The 17,042-nt window shown below is 54.0% G+C and overlaps 6 protein-coding genes across 6 annotated transcripts; 4 read left to right on the top strand and 2 right to left on the bottom strand.

The window, feature by feature from the left end:
- Positions 1–120: 120 nt before the first annotated feature.
- On the bottom strand, positions 121–585 carry A1O7_00564 (uncharacterized protein; the record flags this gene model as incomplete). Its single annotated transcript, XM_007754605.1, has 1 exon — positions 121–585. The coding sequence occupies one exon, from the start codon at positions 583–585 to the stop codon at positions 121–123; it is 465 nt and encodes a 154-aa protein (XP_007752795.1).
- Positions 586–884: 299 nt separating this feature from the next.
- On the top strand, positions 885–3,227 carry A1O7_00565 (ribosome biogenesis protein ERB1; the record flags this gene model as incomplete). Its single annotated transcript, XM_007754606.1, has 1 exon — positions 885–3,227. The coding sequence occupies one exon, from the start codon at positions 885–887 to the stop codon at positions 3,225–3,227; it is 2,343 nt and encodes a 780-aa protein (XP_007752796.1).
- Positions 3,228–3,505: 278 nt separating this feature from the next.
- A1O7_00566 (uncharacterized protein) lies at positions 3,506–5,192 on the top strand (the record flags this gene model as incomplete). Its single annotated transcript, XM_007754607.1, has 2 exons — positions 3,506–3,537; positions 3,563–5,192. The coding sequence occupies 2 exons, from the start codon at positions 3,506–3,508 to the stop codon at positions 5,190–5,192; spliced, it is 1,662 nt and encodes a 553-aa protein (XP_007752797.1).
- A 1,205-nt stretch (positions 5,193–6,397) lies between these two features.
- Positions 6,398–8,661, top strand: A1O7_00567 (uncharacterized protein; the record flags this gene model as incomplete). The annotated part of the gene is made up of 2 exons (XM_007754608.1): positions 6,398–8,177; positions 8,381–8,661. 2 exons carry the CDS (start codon positions 6,398–6,400, stop codon positions 8,659–8,661), a joined length of 2,061 nt encoding a protein of 686 aa, XP_007752798.1.
- Positions 8,662–10,654: 1,993 nt separating this feature from the next.
- Positions 10,655–11,956, top strand: A1O7_00568 (uncharacterized protein; the record flags this gene model as incomplete). The annotated part of the gene is made up of 3 exons (XM_007754609.1): positions 10,655–10,721; positions 10,777–11,793; positions 11,841–11,956. 3 exons carry the CDS (start codon positions 10,655–10,657, stop codon positions 11,954–11,956), a joined length of 1,200 nt encoding a protein of 399 aa, XP_007752799.1.
- A 364-nt stretch (positions 11,957–12,320) lies between these two features.
- On the bottom strand, positions 12,321–12,608 carry A1O7_00569 (uncharacterized protein; the record flags this gene model as incomplete). Its single annotated transcript, XM_007754610.1, has 1 exon — positions 12,321–12,608. A coding segment is annotated over one exon (288 nt), but the record flags the coding sequence as incomplete, so codon positions are not given.
- Positions 12,609–17,042: the final 4,434 nt, after the last annotated feature.

The following is a 17,042-nucleotide window of genomic DNA, read 5'->3' on the forward strand; positions in this document are numbered from 1 at the left end:
GTTTGATCGTCTGAGATCTAAAGCGTAGGTGTGACGTATTTGCTCTTCGACATCCGAGTGAATCATAGCAGAATGGAGGAGTGTTGCTGCCTGATGCAAAGAAGATGCCGGGTAATAAGATCACGAGCTCTGGCTCGGTGGCTGATCACGAAGGATGTACTTGGTATGAGTGCCATGGGCAACCACGCTCTTGTTCTCTCCTTCCCCCTTCAGGATCGTGACGGTTGTGAAGCCCAGATTCTTTCCTACTCGACTGACCTTGCCCTCAATGGTCAAGACATCGCCCAACTTCGCGGTCGAGACGTATGATACGTGGATGTCTGTGCTGACTCCGGTCTTCTCCATGCCAGTGCTTGCGATGGCCATGCCTCCTGCCCAATCGACAATGGTGGCAGAAACCGACCCATGCAGGCCGCTTTTGGAATTGAGAAGGTGCGCAGAGACAGGCAGGCGGGCAACCATCGAGCCATTTTCAGCAGAAACGATTTCGATATCCGAGAAAAAGAACTTGTAGACTGGAGAATTTTCCTGGACCCGAGCCCAGCCTGCTTGAACATAATCCAAAGGCGTCTTAAGAGAGCCCATAGTAAGCGTCAGTGATGAAATAGGAACGAGTCTCAGTGAGCCCGAGCGAAACGCAAACAATGGCGACAGATATATGCCAAAAGTCACCGAAATTCAAGCTGAGTTCAAGCTGAATTGACTCTAAAGTGTAGCGTGGAAAGTTGCTGCACACCGCTCTGGCAGAAAAAGTTCCCGTCTTTGTCTCCACAATTTTCGTGGTCGCAACCGCAGCGTCCCTCGAAATTTTGGACCTTGTGCCTACCAGCTACGATAGTAAACTACGTAGGCACAGCTACGATAGTAAACTACAGAGCAGCAAAATGGCAGACTCGAAGAAACGAAAAGCTGTCACACGAGACGTCGAAGAAGACGCTGCGGTTGTCTCAGGTGACGAGTTCGACTTTGCACACCTGGATGATATCCTTGCCGACGACGACGACGACTCTGCCAGTGGCTCCGAAGCAGAAGATGCGAGTACCGGCGCAGAAGATGACAGTGACGCGATATCCCTCGGAAGTGAGGAAGTACCTTCAGATGACAACGGCGATCTGCTGCACCTGAAGAGAAAGGGCGAAACGCAAACAGAGGAAACAGGAGTCGGGAATGCGGCGGTCACAGGCGAAGAGAAGGCAGAGGCCAATTACACGATCGTCAAGGACGCCAATGGAAACGACAGATACCTTTACCCTGAGATAGATCCGGGCGATGATTCAGACTATTCGGTCCCGGAGAATGAAGCCAATACTATCGGCAATATTCCCCTCTCATTCTACGACTCATATCCTCACATCGGCTACAACATCAATGGCAAGAAAATCATGCGGCCAGCAAAAGGAGAAGCATTGGACGCACTCCTTGACACCATTGATGTCCCCAAGGGATGGACTGGCCTTACAGACCCTGCTACAGGCAAGCCTCTTGAACTCAGTCAAGAAGAATTGAAGCTGTTGAAGAAGGTGCAGATGAATGAGGTCGCCGCTGATGGCTATGATCCCTATGAGCCCACTGTAGAGTGGTTCACTAGCAAGACGGAAATCATGCCACTCAGTTCAGCGCCAGAGCCCAAGAGACGTTTCGTGCCGTCCAAGCACGAGCAAAAACGAGTCATGAAAATCGTCCGAGCGATTCGAGAAGGTCGCATTCTGCCTTACAAACCTCCTACGGAAGAAGAGGAGCAAGATGAAGGCATACAGAACTACGACATATGGGCTGACGAACAACCCAGACCTGATCATGCTATGCACATGCCTGCTCCAAAGCTTCCACCTCCCGGATTTGACGAGTCATACCACCCGCCACCGGAGTATCTGCCAGACAAGAAAGAAAAAGAGGCGTGGGAGAAAACAGACGAGGAAGACCGAGACAGGGATTACCTGCCCACAGACCACGCTGCACTACGTAAAGTGCCAGGCTATGATCGATTCGTCAAGGAGAAATTCGAGCGGTGTCTCGACCTCTACCTTGCACCTCGAGTCCGTCGAACAAAGCTCAACATCGATCCAGAATCACTGCTGCCGAAGCTGCCCAATCCCGACGAACTCCGACCATTCCCCACACATGAAGCGGGACGTTTCCATGGTCACAGAGGTCGTGTTCGATCCCTGGCCATTGATCCATCCGGACAATTTCTGGCTACTGGTGGTGATGACGGGCATGCAAAGGTTTGGACGCTGCAGCCTCCTCGAGAGATCTGGTCTGCTCAATTGGCGTCGGACGCTGCGGTTAACGTGGTCCGGTGGCGTCCTGGCACAGATATTCCCATTCTAGCGGCTTGTGCCGAAGACGACATATACCTCTGCGTTCCTCGACTCGGCACGGACAGTGGACATGACGCGGAAGCAGCTCAGGCTGTCCTTGATGCCGGTTGGGGATATGCCACTTCCGAGAATACCACTCCGAAATCGTCTTCCGTCAAGTGGACTCGGCCACCCTCTTCCCAAAGAGATCAAGGTGTGGCTGTGGTCATCCACCTCGGCCATACTGCGAAGACGTTGTCTTTCCACTCTGGTGGAAATCACTTTGTTACAATCTGTCCGGCTACCACAGTTCCAGCATCCCAAGCGATTGCTATTCACACGATCACCAAACATCAAACGCAATTACCCTTCCGCAAGCGGCTGAAGGGTGGCGGCACTCCTCAGGTTGCACACTTCCATCCGACCAAGCCGATCCTCTTTGTGGCAAACCAACGAGTGATCCGAGCATATGATCTGACCAGGCAGTCCTTGCTGAAAATCATCCAACCTGGTGCACGCTGGATCAGCAGCTTCGATATCCACCCGACAAGTTCTTCCACGGCTGGCTCAGATAACCTTATAGTTGGCTCATACGACCGCCGCTTGCTTTGGATGGATCTCGACCTCTCACCTCGTCCGTACAAGACACTCCGTTTCCATGAGAAAGCGATTCGGTCAGTCCGCTTCCACCCGGCGACGAATCGATATCCGTTGTTCGCAGATGGTAGCGATGATGGCAGTATCCAAATCTTCCACGGTCAGGTCACAAGTGATATGATGAGTAATGCACAGATTGTACCACTCAAAGTATTGCGAGGACATAAGGTTACAGGAGGGTTAGGAGTCATGGATTTGGACTGGCACCCTCAGCATCCGTGGCTTGTAAGTGCCGGTGGTGATGGTACATGTAGATTGTGGGTTGCTTGAGGTAGTGCAGGCGAGAAGATCAGTAGATCAAGAACAGTTGAGTACGGAGTACTTCATAGCAATTGCTTAGTTGACTTTGCTGTGTGACTGTCTGGAGGCGAGGGTCCAGAGAATTCTACTCACGTGATAAGGCGTGTGCCCGGGTCGTGCCGACGCGTCTGCCTACGCGTCGTTTGCGGTTGTTGCATTCACCTCCACCTCAGCCAGTGAACTATCCGCCTAGGCCGTAGCAATCGCACACAGGTATACCGTGCAGCGTCCCTTCTCATGCTTCGACCATGCCAGCGTGGGTGCTAGATCGGTTGTCAAAGTGGATATCGGCTGACTTCCAACAGGATTGGCGACCAGCATAAGCCGAATGGCAGCACGACAAGCAATCCGTTCGAAGAACAACCTCTCCGGATAACAGAATATACCGCGCAAGAAATCGCCACGTTACAGAGTCGACTGCACAGGCAGCTTGGGCCAGAATATATCTCCTCAAGAGCAGGACCAGGTGGCTCAAAAGTACATTATCTTGCGGCTGAGAAGGCCATCAGCCTTGCCAACGAAGTCTTTGGCTTCAATGGCTGGAGTAGCTCAATCCAGAACATTCAAATCGACTTTGTCGACGAGAACCCGCAGACCGGGAAGATCTCCCTCGGATTGTCAGTGATTGTGCGAGTTACGCTTAAAGATGGCACACACCACGAAGACATTGGCTACGGCCAGATTGACAACTGCAAGGGCAAAGCTGCGGCATTCGAAAAAGCGAAGAAGGAGGGCACTACAGATGGACTGAAAAGAGCACTCAGGAACTTTGGCAACGTCTTGGGAAATTGCGTTTACGATAAGGCCTACTTGCAGAAAGTCACCAAACTGAAGGTTGGGGCTACCAAATGGGACGAAAGCATGCTGCATCGACATGCAGACTTTGCGCCTAAGAAAGAGCCGGACGAAGTCAAGCGAATCTTACCTGCTGCCGCAGTAGAAGGTGGCTCAGAGCCGGCGAGGACGAAGCCATCTATCCCCGCACAAGAAGAAACCCCGGAATTCGAGGACAGCTTCGAGTTGGCAGATTTTGAGGAGATGGACTTCAGTGAAGGCAACATGGGTCATCCAGATGAGGTCGCTTTGCCAGCAGAACCGGCGGACCCAACACGCAAGTCAGCTAATTCCGCTCCAGAGCGATCGTTCCCGCCACCAAGAGCTGATCTGACCACACCATCAAAGCCACAGTTAACTCGCCCGCCAGGCCTTCGACCCGAGGCCTCAAGGACAGCCCAGATCTCCGCTCCAACCAATGTGATACCACAGCCGCTGCCAGGCCAGCGAGCACAAGCTCCGTCTGGTCCGGCCACAAGGCCTCCGGCGGCAGAATTTCGACCTCCATCAGAGAATGTGCCTCGGCTGTCTTCGCCTCCACAGACAGGTCAAGTCCTGGGCTTCTATTCAGCCAAGGCCGCTGACAGTCTGGATGGCAACAACAACGTGATTGGAGGCGGACCGGCCGCTGCGCCCAGGTTCAATCCTCACGCTGACAGCCCGTCGATTCGCAAAACATCTGGAGTCAACCACAGCAAGTCCGTTCCCCTAAAGCGTGATTTATCGGTAGACACCACGCCCATAAGAAGGGAGCTTGTGACTCCTCAAGCAGAGCCACTCAGACGAGTAGGCGCTCCGGGAGCCAATGGACAATTTCCAGGTATCCGGGCGCCAGGCACTTCGGCCTATCGACCTCCTACGAGGCGAGGGCCGCAGGAATCGAATGCAACCCATGGTCCGAATCTGAGCGATTTTGGCGGAGGAGATCGTGGGCTGCAGGCTGTGAAGAGAACGCCGCTAGGAGATGTCAGCAATGTGCAGCATCATGTCACCGCAGTCACCACAGATGGGGCTGATGCAAAGAGACAGCGCGTGGCAGAAGCGGTGCCACATGGCGAGGCTGGGACAACGAATAATCAACCGAGCAGCAATGACGGATGAACAAGATCGAGAGCCACGACGTTGGCACGGCACGAGGCAACGGCCGATGGATCGAGGGAGCATGCATAGACTGGGTTCGCCGGGATTTGAGCGTGGTGAACTTGGAGCAGACATTCGCTCTGGGAGAACAGCAGTGGGTGTCTGCATCGCAGTACTAATTTGAGCGGCTATCACCCATTGCCATAAAACACCCCGGAAGAATGATGAAGATTATGACCAAGTTGAATTACGGCAGGGGAACAAGTGGCTGCCCACGCGCCTGCATTGAAGGGTTGCTTGATCTCCACGGTCTGTACCTCGTGCTCGTATGACTTACTGCTTTTGTCGTAGATCTACTCGGCCCGGTGGTGGGACTTGCATATACGAGAATGCGGGGATTCGTGCAGTAGGAGCTCGGTGTAGACTGACTGATGGCCTCTTCCGGTAACAAGCTCACCGCTGCTGCTGTCAAGCTCCTCCATCGAACGACGAGCATCCTTCTCCGCAGCTTTATCGTACGAATGGAGGCCCTCAGTCGCTCGGTAAATCTGCGTCGCCGTTCTCGAAGCCCGCAGAATGGACCCCCACAGAATTCTGCTACCATCATGTGGCACATTTGATCTGGTCGTCACCCAGAGCCTCTCATCCGTCCAGATGGCAATGCAGCAGCGAAGCTTTGGCGCGCTCGCCATGATTTCGACGCCGAACAACGTGGAAGAAACGATACCCATGTGGCCGAACTTCTTGCTCAACGCTCTTTGGATCTTGAACGCTCCATACCACTCACTGCTCGGACTGGCAAAACCCCCAGGGTCCGGTCATCGGCCGTGCGACACCAGATTTAGCGAGCCCGCCAGCTGGCAGGTTGACAAGATCCCACAAACGCGATCTGCACACAAGGACGCATAGCGGAATAGGCATGGGCCGTGGCAGCACGCCTCTTGCTCGATGTGGCAGGTAACTGCCATATCTCTCGTCTATGCAACCTATTAATCTGAACGAATCACAGATTGCTTTTTCATATCGGACATGGACGACTACAGTATCTCGAGTGATCAAACACCGCCACAGGGCAACCGCACCGGCAATGCGGGATTGCCGACTATAGAGGCTACCAGGTGATAGACAGGTGGTGCGTCCATGTACAAAAGTCGGTGGTCGTCGGCCGCGAGAATGATGGTGTGCTCTTCAGCTCGTCGGGACGCCCCTTCTGTTCTGGATTCGGAATGGCTGGGCGCGTGCTTTTCGCGGCATTGCTATTGCCCTGTGTGCTTGCTGCCAGCGCTTCTCTTCCTGTGCACTTGCACCTGAAGCGAACCGTTGACTCGGGACTGGCCAACGTCCATGTCTCCTTTGACAAGCCTATTTCTTTCGAGGTGACCTACACTTATGGACCATGTGACGCTCAGACGCCAGGACAGGCCCACCATCTAGTTGCTCGTTCCAAGTCGCGCGACCATGATCGGCTGCTGTGGAAGGTGCCGGAGTATGCTCCCACAGGACACTGCCTGTCAGCATGGGATGGACAAAGCTTGGTGGGCAGAAGCGCTCCAGTCTCCATCTCGGCAAGCGCCAAAACCACGCGGAGACGCCTGAAAAAGCGGCAGCAAGACTTCAGCATCGCCATGGACAACTCCAGCGGCATTGATGCCGAAGGGCCTTGGTTCGATGGGGTGGCTCTCCTGCAGAACTCGGAGATCAGTGCTGTCAATGTCCGGGTAGCAAAATCAAAGGAGGTTGCCATCGTGGGCGCTGGCATGGCTGGGCTGATGACTTGGCTGGCGCTGAACCAGTCCGGCATGACCAATCTGTCTCTGATCGAAGCCGCTCAGCGCCTCGGTGGCCGCGTCCACACCGCATATTTCGGCGACCCAAGCGACCGACAGTACCAGGAGATGGGCCCCATGCGGTTCCCCTTGTCTTACACCTCATCCGAGACGAACGAGACGGTGCAGATCCAAGACCACCGCATCGTCTTCCAACTTGCCGCCGAAGTCAACAACCTCAACAAGAACAACACCAACTTCACCGTCGACTTCATCAAGTGGTACCAGAGCTCGCCCAACGGCCTGTACTACGTGAATGGAGCACGCAAACCCAACGGCCAAGTACCGACCCTGTCTGAAGTCAGTGCGAACGCTTCGCTGCTGGGGCCTCAAGACAGCGGGCCAGATGATCCAATCCTCGAGGAGGTGAATACGGACATTAATGCAGTTTACAACAATGCCACTTTCCTTGAACAAATGGCCCGGAACATCTACCGGGCACATAAAACTTTTCTCGACCAGGGCTTGAATGGCCGTGGTGGAGACGACTTTTCCGAATTTGCCTACGTGCACAATGTGCTCGGGTACGATTTGAAAGAAACCTTTGTCGGCATCGGCGACAGCGGCAGCGAGAGTTTCTGGGACAATCTGTACGAGAGCATGTACTTCTCCGCCACAGACTGGCGGACCATCGACGGCGGATTGACCCGACTGCCCAGCGCCTTCCACCCACTCGTGGACGGGGTCACGCATATGAACCGCAAGATCCAACGCGTGCAGTACAACGAGACGACCAGGCGGGTAACGCTGCAATGGAAGACCAAGCCTCTCGACCGGACGTTTCAGAACGCGAGCTACGATCTCGCCGTGGTCACGGTGCCGATGCCCTTGGTGCGGACGTGGCGCCTGCCCGCGTTCTCCGACTTGCTCAGCACAGCCATCGACAGCTACACGTACACGCAGGTCTGCAAGGTCGCGTTGCAGTTCAAGACGCGCTTCTGGGAGCATTTTGAGAACCCGATCTACGGGTCCTGCTCGACGACGACCGACATTCCCGGCATCGGCAGCATCTGCTACCCGAGCTATGATATCAACTCTACAGGCCCGGGGGTCATGCTGGCCAGCTATACCTCGGGAGACGATGGCCTGCGATGGCCCTCGATCCCCGAGCAAGTCCACGTGCAGTACGTGGTGGATGCGATGGCCGAGATCCACGGCCAGGTCGTGTATGATCAGTACAGTGAGTTGCAGTTGTTTTTGTTATGTTTTGTGCTCTTTCGTATCCCGTCAGACCAGACAAGGGAAGGGATGCTGCGGCCTCGCTGACCTCTTTTCCCCACTCACCTGTTCCCCTTCATATACCTCAGCGCTCATTATCCCTTCACCTATCTCTGCACTCGTCACGAGTACTCCGTACTCAACCGCTAACAGCGTCCTGTCCAGCCGGCAACTACAACCGCCGCTGCTGGCTCCTCGACCAATACGAGACCATCTCCTGGGCGAGCCCGGACGTGGGCATGCGCAAGGCCTTCATCCCCGCCTTCTTCAAGACGGAAAAGGGCATCGTCATGGGCGGCGAGGGAACATCCTACACGAGCTCCTGGATCGCCAGTGCATTGGAGAGCGGTGTCCGCGCCGCGACGCAGGTCTTGCTTGAGCTCGGGCTCGTGGATGAGGCCAAGGCTGTCGTGGAGAAGTGGATGGGCCGGTGGATTGACGTGTGAGCTCTCACTACAGTGAGTCATGCAGAGCTGTGGATGGACCGTGCACGCCGGTCGATTACGCGCAGGGCACTGCAATGTAGTGCAACGTATGGTAGGGCAATGGCGTGATGTTGGGCCCGAACGACCGAGAGTCATCCGCGTGTACCGTGCTATGCTGCGCCGCGTCCAGTTTTCTAGTCCTTACCTCTCTTCCGTTCCGTGCACACATGGCAGAGAGCCATGGTGCTGTCCGGAACTTGATCGTGACCAACCTGGAAGTCGTAGCAGACGTTGGCTTCAGCGGAGGTTGACTTGAGCATCAGAACCGCTGGGCCAAAGTTTCTTAGCGGGAATCTCCAAGTTACTGAACTGTGCAGCGCCGATGTGCTCTCTTGTTCAGTCAGGCTAACTTAGCGCTGCCCAGCTGGCGGAGTTCGTTAGGCTCCGGGTGATTAAAATAGCGTCTTGATATTGGTGACCTCCGCCCTGTGGAGATACTCAGGCGGCTCATTGCGAACTGACCTCTTCGTCACTCCCTGTGCACAAGAGAGGTAACTACGGACCCAGTGTAATGATGTGCGAGTGCTGCCGCACGCTTAGGATCTTCTCCGAGTGTCGGCTGTTTACTGAATTTCCCATCTGCTCAGGTAGAGCAACCGGCCTCTCGATGCTGGGTCGGTCTGATAACATCTGACACTTGCAACATGGCTCGAGCATGGCTCTCTGATGGATTCCAAATCGCAGCCCTCGGGCATTTCCTGTATCAAACTCCCAGCTTTACGCGAGCCTGCGCAACTGTAACCCCTCATCGAACGTGATAGGGAGCAGGGAATTCTCCTCACCCGAGATCGCCTTTCGGACCCTTGGTTCAAAACGTTTCAACCACCAAGTAAGGAAAGAGTCGAGCAGTGTGACCGAGGCACGAGCCCAGCTACTAAAGCCTGAATGCGGAAAGGTGGATCAGTTCTCTTTCGACAAGACGTAGACCATCATGGACCGCTCTTCAATGCATACCATGCATATAGAATGACATCCTTTGGTCAGGGCTGTAACAGATCATCAGTAAGAGTAACAGGAACAAGTGAACATGGCTTTGGTGGTGCCTGCTGGCTGCCGTCGTGCCCCATTTGTGGTTAAGTGACATTGGTCTTGTCGGTGACAGACCAGTAATCAGCATTGAAACGAAGGATTGGACAAATGGCTGTCATGGCTCGCGAGGCAAGCGTATGGCCGAATTCTAGCTGTGGGTGACTTGGTTCGGCATCTGAAGACCCTGGTCTATTGTGGTACTAAAAGCCCTTCCTGTTAGCGCCTCGCTGAATCGTGGTGTTGCTGTGAGCAGCTGTCATGGTGATATCGTTGAGTCCTGAGCCTCAGACAGCGAACGAGCGGATGATCATATTGCAGGTGTCACCCAGGTGTTTACTTAATCCTTCAAGCTCAGCGAAAGCGGATAAGGACGCGTCAGAAGTGATACCAACACGAACAAGAATAGCCCCGGGAAATGTAGAAGCTGCAATGAGCTGGTCCTGACCGGTGTCCATCATTGATGAGTGCCACTAGCTATCACAGCGCACATAGTGGACGTTCTGCAATGAGTGCGGATGAGAATGCGATGTTGCCATTAAAGATCCTGCCTCCTATGCTTGAGGTAATTGGGTTTGCGACACTGACTCAGCGATGGAAGACTGGATATTGAATCGCTTCGTTGTAAGATAATTAGAAATGGGGGATGACATAAAGGTCCACGGGTGTCTAATATAAAGGTCGGGTAAAGTACGGTAATGCCACAGTGAGGTGAAAGTGAATCGCCTCACATGCGCGACGCGGTTACGTACTGCTGCGGGGAACTTTACTGGACGTACGGAGTACGGCGTAGTGTAATTCTTCCTAGCCCTAGCGAGAAAACAAGCCGTCGCCTGCGCGAGAATCTCAAACTCAAATAGTATCACTATCTTCCGAACGGTCTATCACGCTAGATAGTACCGTCCGTCCCTCCTTCCCCGTCGCAGTCATGTCGCTTCCTCCGGAGCGTATCAGTGTCAAGCGCAGACGGCAGGAAGAACCGGTCGAGACTCTCTGTAACACTCCCTCCCAGCTCCCCGGTGGAACAAACTGCTAACTCGCCCCTTCCAGACCTGGAGCGGGGAGATGGCACAGAGAAGAAGCGGCGGGTGACAGACTACTATTTCCAGCGTCTTCGAAATGATACAATTGCACCTATTTCCCAGCGGGATACGGCGACGCCGCAAGCTGTGTGGTCAAAGCCTCTGGCTCCCGGTGTCCCCCCAATCCGTCTGACAGCGCTTGAGGGCTTGAAGGAGGATTCTTCCATGGCCAAGATAGCTGCCGAAGCAAAAGCTGAAACCACCGACGAAGAGAAGCACAAGTTACCGGGAACACCCAGTGCGCATACGAGCAGCAAATCGGCCCCTCCCACGCCCACTGGCAGCCAGCCAGCACATCAGGCTCGTCGTTTCCACCTCGCCCGTCATATATCATCAGTCCTAAGTCCGCACGCAGCTGGTGGCATTCGTAAATCCAAACACTTTATCCGACCTCCTCTTGCCACATTCATTGAAAGACATGGAGCGGTCTTCGACCATGAGCAGAATCCTCTATATCGTGGTAAACCTGTTGACAAGATGCTGGAAGTGCCGAAGGAGGAGAGCTCACGACACACAATACCAGAAGAAGGCGAAGAGCCGACTCTCGATACTTTGAATGCGTTGACGCGAAGTCCAACGAACACATTTGTTCAAGCACGGCCCAAGACAATAAGGAACGGCACTTCCATCCGAGACCATCCTAGCACCTGGGACTTGGACTCTGATCAACTGGCAGACGAGCTTGCTGCTCTCGCAATGGAATTCGACCCAGAGTTGAAGGACAGAGTCGAGGCGGAGCCTCCGAAAGAGCGCCCTGTCTCACCTCCTCCAGCCCCTCGAGACGTTGCCATGACCACTCGCGATCAGGAGGACGGGTACATCTACGAGACTTACGTCCGGGTACCTTACGATGGCGATCCAGGTGACACTACAAACCTTCAGTCCAATTATGGCATTCTTGTTATCGACGACGAAGATGAAGATTTGTGGCAAAAGTACGTCGACAGCGAGGACGAGACTGATTGGGATGAAGAAGACTCTAACGGTGATTACCGCACCTTTGCTTGATCCGTAAACACTGACACCACGCAGCCGAGGACAACCCTGCCAACGATTACCCAGAAGATGAAGTCTCGTCTGACGATGAGTTCAGCTATAACGCGTACAAGTATCGGGCGTATGGATCCGATCATGAGTTTGACGACTAATATGGCTGATGACACGCCACCCTTCAGCTGTGCCTGGACCAAAGCATCACGCCGCCGTAAACATGATTAGCCCTCTCCACTGGGGGTCCCAACTGGCTAGACATGCCGCACCAGCAACACTGATTCAACTCATGGAAAGACCAGATGGTCTTACACGCACACAGCAAACGCTCAGAAGCTGCCACCCGAACATACAGCGGACACCGGCTGATACAGCGATCTTTTGACGAAGCAACTACTTCGCCAAGCACGTTGAACGTTCTCGGCTACCACAGCCTGTCCGCAAAACAGGGTAGCGGAGGCTTTGTCTGGTCAGTCGGCCGCCTACGACATCGTCAGCATTGTCGAGCTGGATGAAGATGACTTACATCCAAGTATACCGCTTGGTGGTTCTCTGCACCACGCCAAATTTGCCAACTTTGAACCCAAGCCTCTTGTGCGCCGACCTGGTTTGTGCTCTCACCTTCTCTACACCGTGTGTCTCGAGCACCCGATAAAACTTGCACTGGAGCCCACCCTTTTTCCTGCTTTCACCAAATTGGAGATCGAACTTTTGTTCTATCTCATCCCAAGCTTCACCAAGATCCGTTCGGTGGTACCAAATCCAATAGGATTGTTCTGAGTCGTACTTCTTGCAGGGTGCCCGAGGACGACCAGTTCTTCGCTGCTTGTCTTTCTCCAGACCATTCAAGATTGTTGCAATCCGCATTGGGTTGGGAGGGGATTGGCTCCGAGCTGATTCACTCGTCTTGGGCGTGTTGAGATACATTCCTACGTCTGCCTGGCTTGATGAGAGGAAACTTACGCTAACGCAAGAATTCGGAGGGGAAGAGATATACTCAGTGTGCCTTGTCGAGAGCAAACGCTTCGAGGGACGGTATAGACGGCATCCGTGCCAAAAGCTCTGGCCTTAATATGCCTTAAGTTGTCCCGACAGTCTGGTCGAACACCAGAATGGTGCCAACAACATGTTCCTTCCAAGGTCTTGCTCGAGGCCTGTGTTCAACCATTTCCGTCTGTTGCCACTAAGCTTAAAAAGTCAGTTGCTGCGCCGACTTTTCTCACATTTCACCCACATCCGATGTTTGAGCCAAGTGGAGACCCCCGCGCATAAATCGGGCGGTCAAGCTTGTCCTGCTGGACGCTCAATTGTTTGGGGCATACACGGGGATTGTGCATGTCGACCTGTTCGACAGGGAGCCCAACGCATGCAAACTCCCTCACTCGTGGCCGAAACGGGCGTGTCGAGAAGCTCAGCAATTGGCATCGCAATGCAAACATATCCGCCGCAGATCTTTACGGGTGCTAGACCAGCGCCCGGTGGCCTAGGTCGCTGTCAATCCAGCGAGTCAAGATTGCCACGCGTTCAGATCCGCATGATTCAAGCTCCAAGCACAGGTGATGCCAATAACCCAGTCGGTTCGATGCTTAGGACGATGCCTCCACAAGGCCGTGTCGGATGGAGAACAAGCATCTGCACTGATACTACCCCGTACTCCGTACTGTTACACCAGGAGGCAATGACAAAGACCTTCTTTTTCTCCAGCGCTACTGCAGAAGAGACCGTGATGCGGTGCCGAATTCGAGAATTCGGTGCTCAGGTCTATTTAGAGTGGATGGAGGTCGCGTTCACCTGGATCGGCCAATGGAGAGAAGCCAACCCGTGCAGGAGTGTCGAACCACTTCCGGATCCGCTGCCGATAGACGCCAATGGCGCATTGTCCGCCCGGCCTTGATTGGCTTCTCAAGGATGCTCCCTGCCAAAGATCTTCCACAATTTAGGCGCTTCGCAGCAGCACTTGGTCACACGTGGCACTACTGCAGCAGCTCAGCTAAGCGTAGATTAGCCTCCCCATCAGGTGTGCAGTTGTGATGAACACAGACTCATGACGACTCTCGACACAGCAACTGCCAGGCTTGGACGGCGCCAGAGACGGCTTGGCTCAATAAGACCAGCGCCCAAGCACTCAAGAGTGCGAGTGGTCTCCTCGGAAAGTCTGTGGCGTGGGTAGCTCCACACTAGCACAGCTGCTGTCGTCTGCCACGTCTCAATCCGAGTTTGGCAGCCACTTTCTCGCGATTTACTTCTTTCCCCGGTGCTGTCCTACATGTATTGCTGCCGGGTTCTTTGTGAGGCCGTTCTCCGATGGAAGACCCCGGCGCTGGCGCCATTAATCAGAGCTTTCGTGCTGGGAGCGCATGTGTCTGATCAAAGAGGGGAAACTCAGCCTCGTTATTGGTTACCATGCGTGAGCTCGAATTGATTAGGCCGTGCGCGGAGTGGGTGCGGAGCCAGAAGCAGCTTTTCGTCCTGAACGAACAGATTCGCACAAACCGAAACGCGGGACTGTGAGGCGTTCCCGCTGGATTTCTTCAGAGCGTGGAGACAACCGGCTACGGTTCTGTATGGGTCTCGATGCCGCCACCATTGTCCGTGGCCATACCCGCTACTGATCTAGCCCTTTGCTCATAACATCTAACTTGTGCTTCTGCACAGGACCCACCAGAGTCCTTTTACCAGGTATCCTCGACTCAGACCCCTCAGCCTTCACAACGGCCCTTCCTCAGCAAGCTCGATTCACGGAGGCACCTCCATGCAGGCTCTCGCCAGTCGTGCTTTCATTGGCCCCATGACGAAGATTCGCTGATTTTCGCGTTAGCGAGCACGCATCTTCATTTCTCTTGCTAAGCTTGCTGTGTGGGGGCCGCCTACCCTTTCTCCCGTTGTCGACGCAGATACGAATCTGATATATGGCCCGCTCCCCGACTCTACTTACGGCTCGAACAACCATGGTACTGGAATCTCTCCCTCCTATTTCGGCAATTTTACTCTTGTCAAGCTCGGACGTTCATAGTTGCGGAAGGTCGCTTTTTGGCGTTGGTATGGTTCCGGAGCGTCTTACTCTCTTTGCTGTCCACTGTCTTGACAATGCCCTACCAGGCAACGGCACTAGGTGGACTTGTTGGGCGACCAAGACCTCGTGATGTCTGGGTACAGAGAGGGATGTGCCTATCCACTACGATAGGCCGCGAAATCTTTTCTCATCGTCCTGCAGCTGGATTTCGGATTCGCTAAGGCTAACGTCAAAGAGCATTACCATCCGTGCCTATACCATCATGCAAGGTTATGCCCCCTGACACACCACCAATAAATGACGTGTCTGGCTTTTGCGTCTGTTTGCCCCTTCAGCGCAGGCGGTTCGACCAGCCAACTACGTGGGAACAAGGGGTCGAGAAGGTCAGACGGCCACTTAGCCCGACAGGCCTGCATGGTTTGGCACCAGGAAGCGCGATTCACATTCTGCTTAGCGACTCTGGGAGTCTCGAGACGGCAAATTTCCTCTTTGTTTAGCATGATGTGACAGGTCATTTTGCGATTGCCGCCTCCTCCTTGGGAGAAAATCTGCGCTGCAGAGATGGTTGAACTTCCTAGCCTACGACATGGGTTTGACGCACGGTCCGGAACCGAGAGTCGATACGACCATGTTCGCGAGAGCTCCGACTGAATTTCGTATGGCGGTCTAAATTAGTGGCTTTTGATTCCAGTCACAGCTAGCAATTTCAGGGTCACATTCCTCAATTCCTACCAAACTTCGTTGAAATTCGACCAGATTGACCCAGCCTTCTCCTCCGCCAGGCCTCGATTCTGAGATGGTGTGCGGCACACAGATGCGGAAGGCTTTGATGCGAACCAATTTTTGGATTCGATCTCCATTCCACCTTCGATTCTCCAAGCCCAATGATTGCCAAAGGGATCTAGACCGTCGAAGGAGCAGCCGGCTATTCCTTCCATGTTGTCATGCCCAGATAGACCACCAGGACAGCCACGTTCCCACCACTGCCTACTCTTCCAGTGACGTGTCAGTTTGTCCGCACAGATTCCAGAGTTGCAATACCGGCCATGACGCAGCTAGAAGCAGATCAACCTGGCCAGCATGGTTCAGAGACCAGCTGACCCACATAGCATCCTTCAGGAGGTAGGTGAGTTCGACCAGAATGGACACAAGGGGCATGTTCTGACAAGCACTTGACAGCTGGCAACTTTCTCGTTCCCAGTACGGAGTAAGCCTGCGCATGATTCAGAAGCACAGAGCCCGAGTCGTCACGTCTGTCATACATGCGAGTCCCTTTGGTTCTCTGATCCTCGTGTGGCGGTAGCAGAGCTCTTCGTCACTAGCGACATGCGAATATCAACTCTCCTCGAAGAGCATTCATGCCTACCACCTCGAATGTGATGCTTACAAGTAGCAACAATCTGATAACAGCATATCAGCAGGCACTTCGCTCCCGATCCTGTGCGGCTGCTTGCCGTCAGAGAGCAGGAGGAAATATGGTCCGCGAGTCGAGACCGGGACTTTGGGTTGTTGTCGATGTGAAAGAGGGGCCCTGGGAATACCTGATCCACAAATTCCCTTGCTGCTGGTGACATGCCTACCGCGTATATTGAAAAGAGACTACCGAGCGTGAAGAATCCCTTGCAATTCGTGCCTCCACATCCGGCTGAAGAGTTTGACGCCGTGAAGGTATGTCTGGCCTTGGAAGCCTCTGTGAAACTTGGGCTTCCAGCGATCCGTCTGGAGTCCGCTTCCAGCTGGGGACTAGATGCCGGCGAGCATTAGAACAACTCCATGGCTTGATCGCCGACAACTGTGATGGATGTGGCTAGCTGGCTGCACAGCAAAGTCTGACAACCGCCTCAAACAAGTGGCCTTGTAACTCTCATCGACGGCTAGGATGCAGAGGGCAAAGCCGTGTAATTGAAGCTGATGAGACTACCAGGAAAACGCTGTTGAACCTATGCTCAGAACCTTCAACTGTTGCCACAGCCTTGTCGACGTGTTTTTGTATCAAGCCGATCCATCACACTCAGGAGCGCAGTAGTCTGAAGGTCCATCGGCACAAGCTCCCTCCGGTCCTGGATGCCACTCCAGAAGGCGGAGCGGCGACAATATTGCCGGAGCTTGAGGGGGATGAAGAATGTTGCACGCCATGTTATACATGGTCAACGCACCGAAATCCCCAATCGTTGAGATGCATCACACCTATGGAAGGACATCATCAACAGAGTCTATGACAAGTCAAGCTG

This window comes from Cladophialophora yegresii, assembly GCF_000585515.1.
Source record: "Cladophialophora yegresii CBS 114405 chromosome Unknown aczIN-supercont1.1, whole genome shotgun sequence".
Classification (NCBI taxonomy): domain Eukaryota; kingdom Fungi; phylum Ascomycota; class Eurotiomycetes; order Chaetothyriales; family Herpotrichiellaceae; genus Cladophialophora; species Cladophialophora yegresii.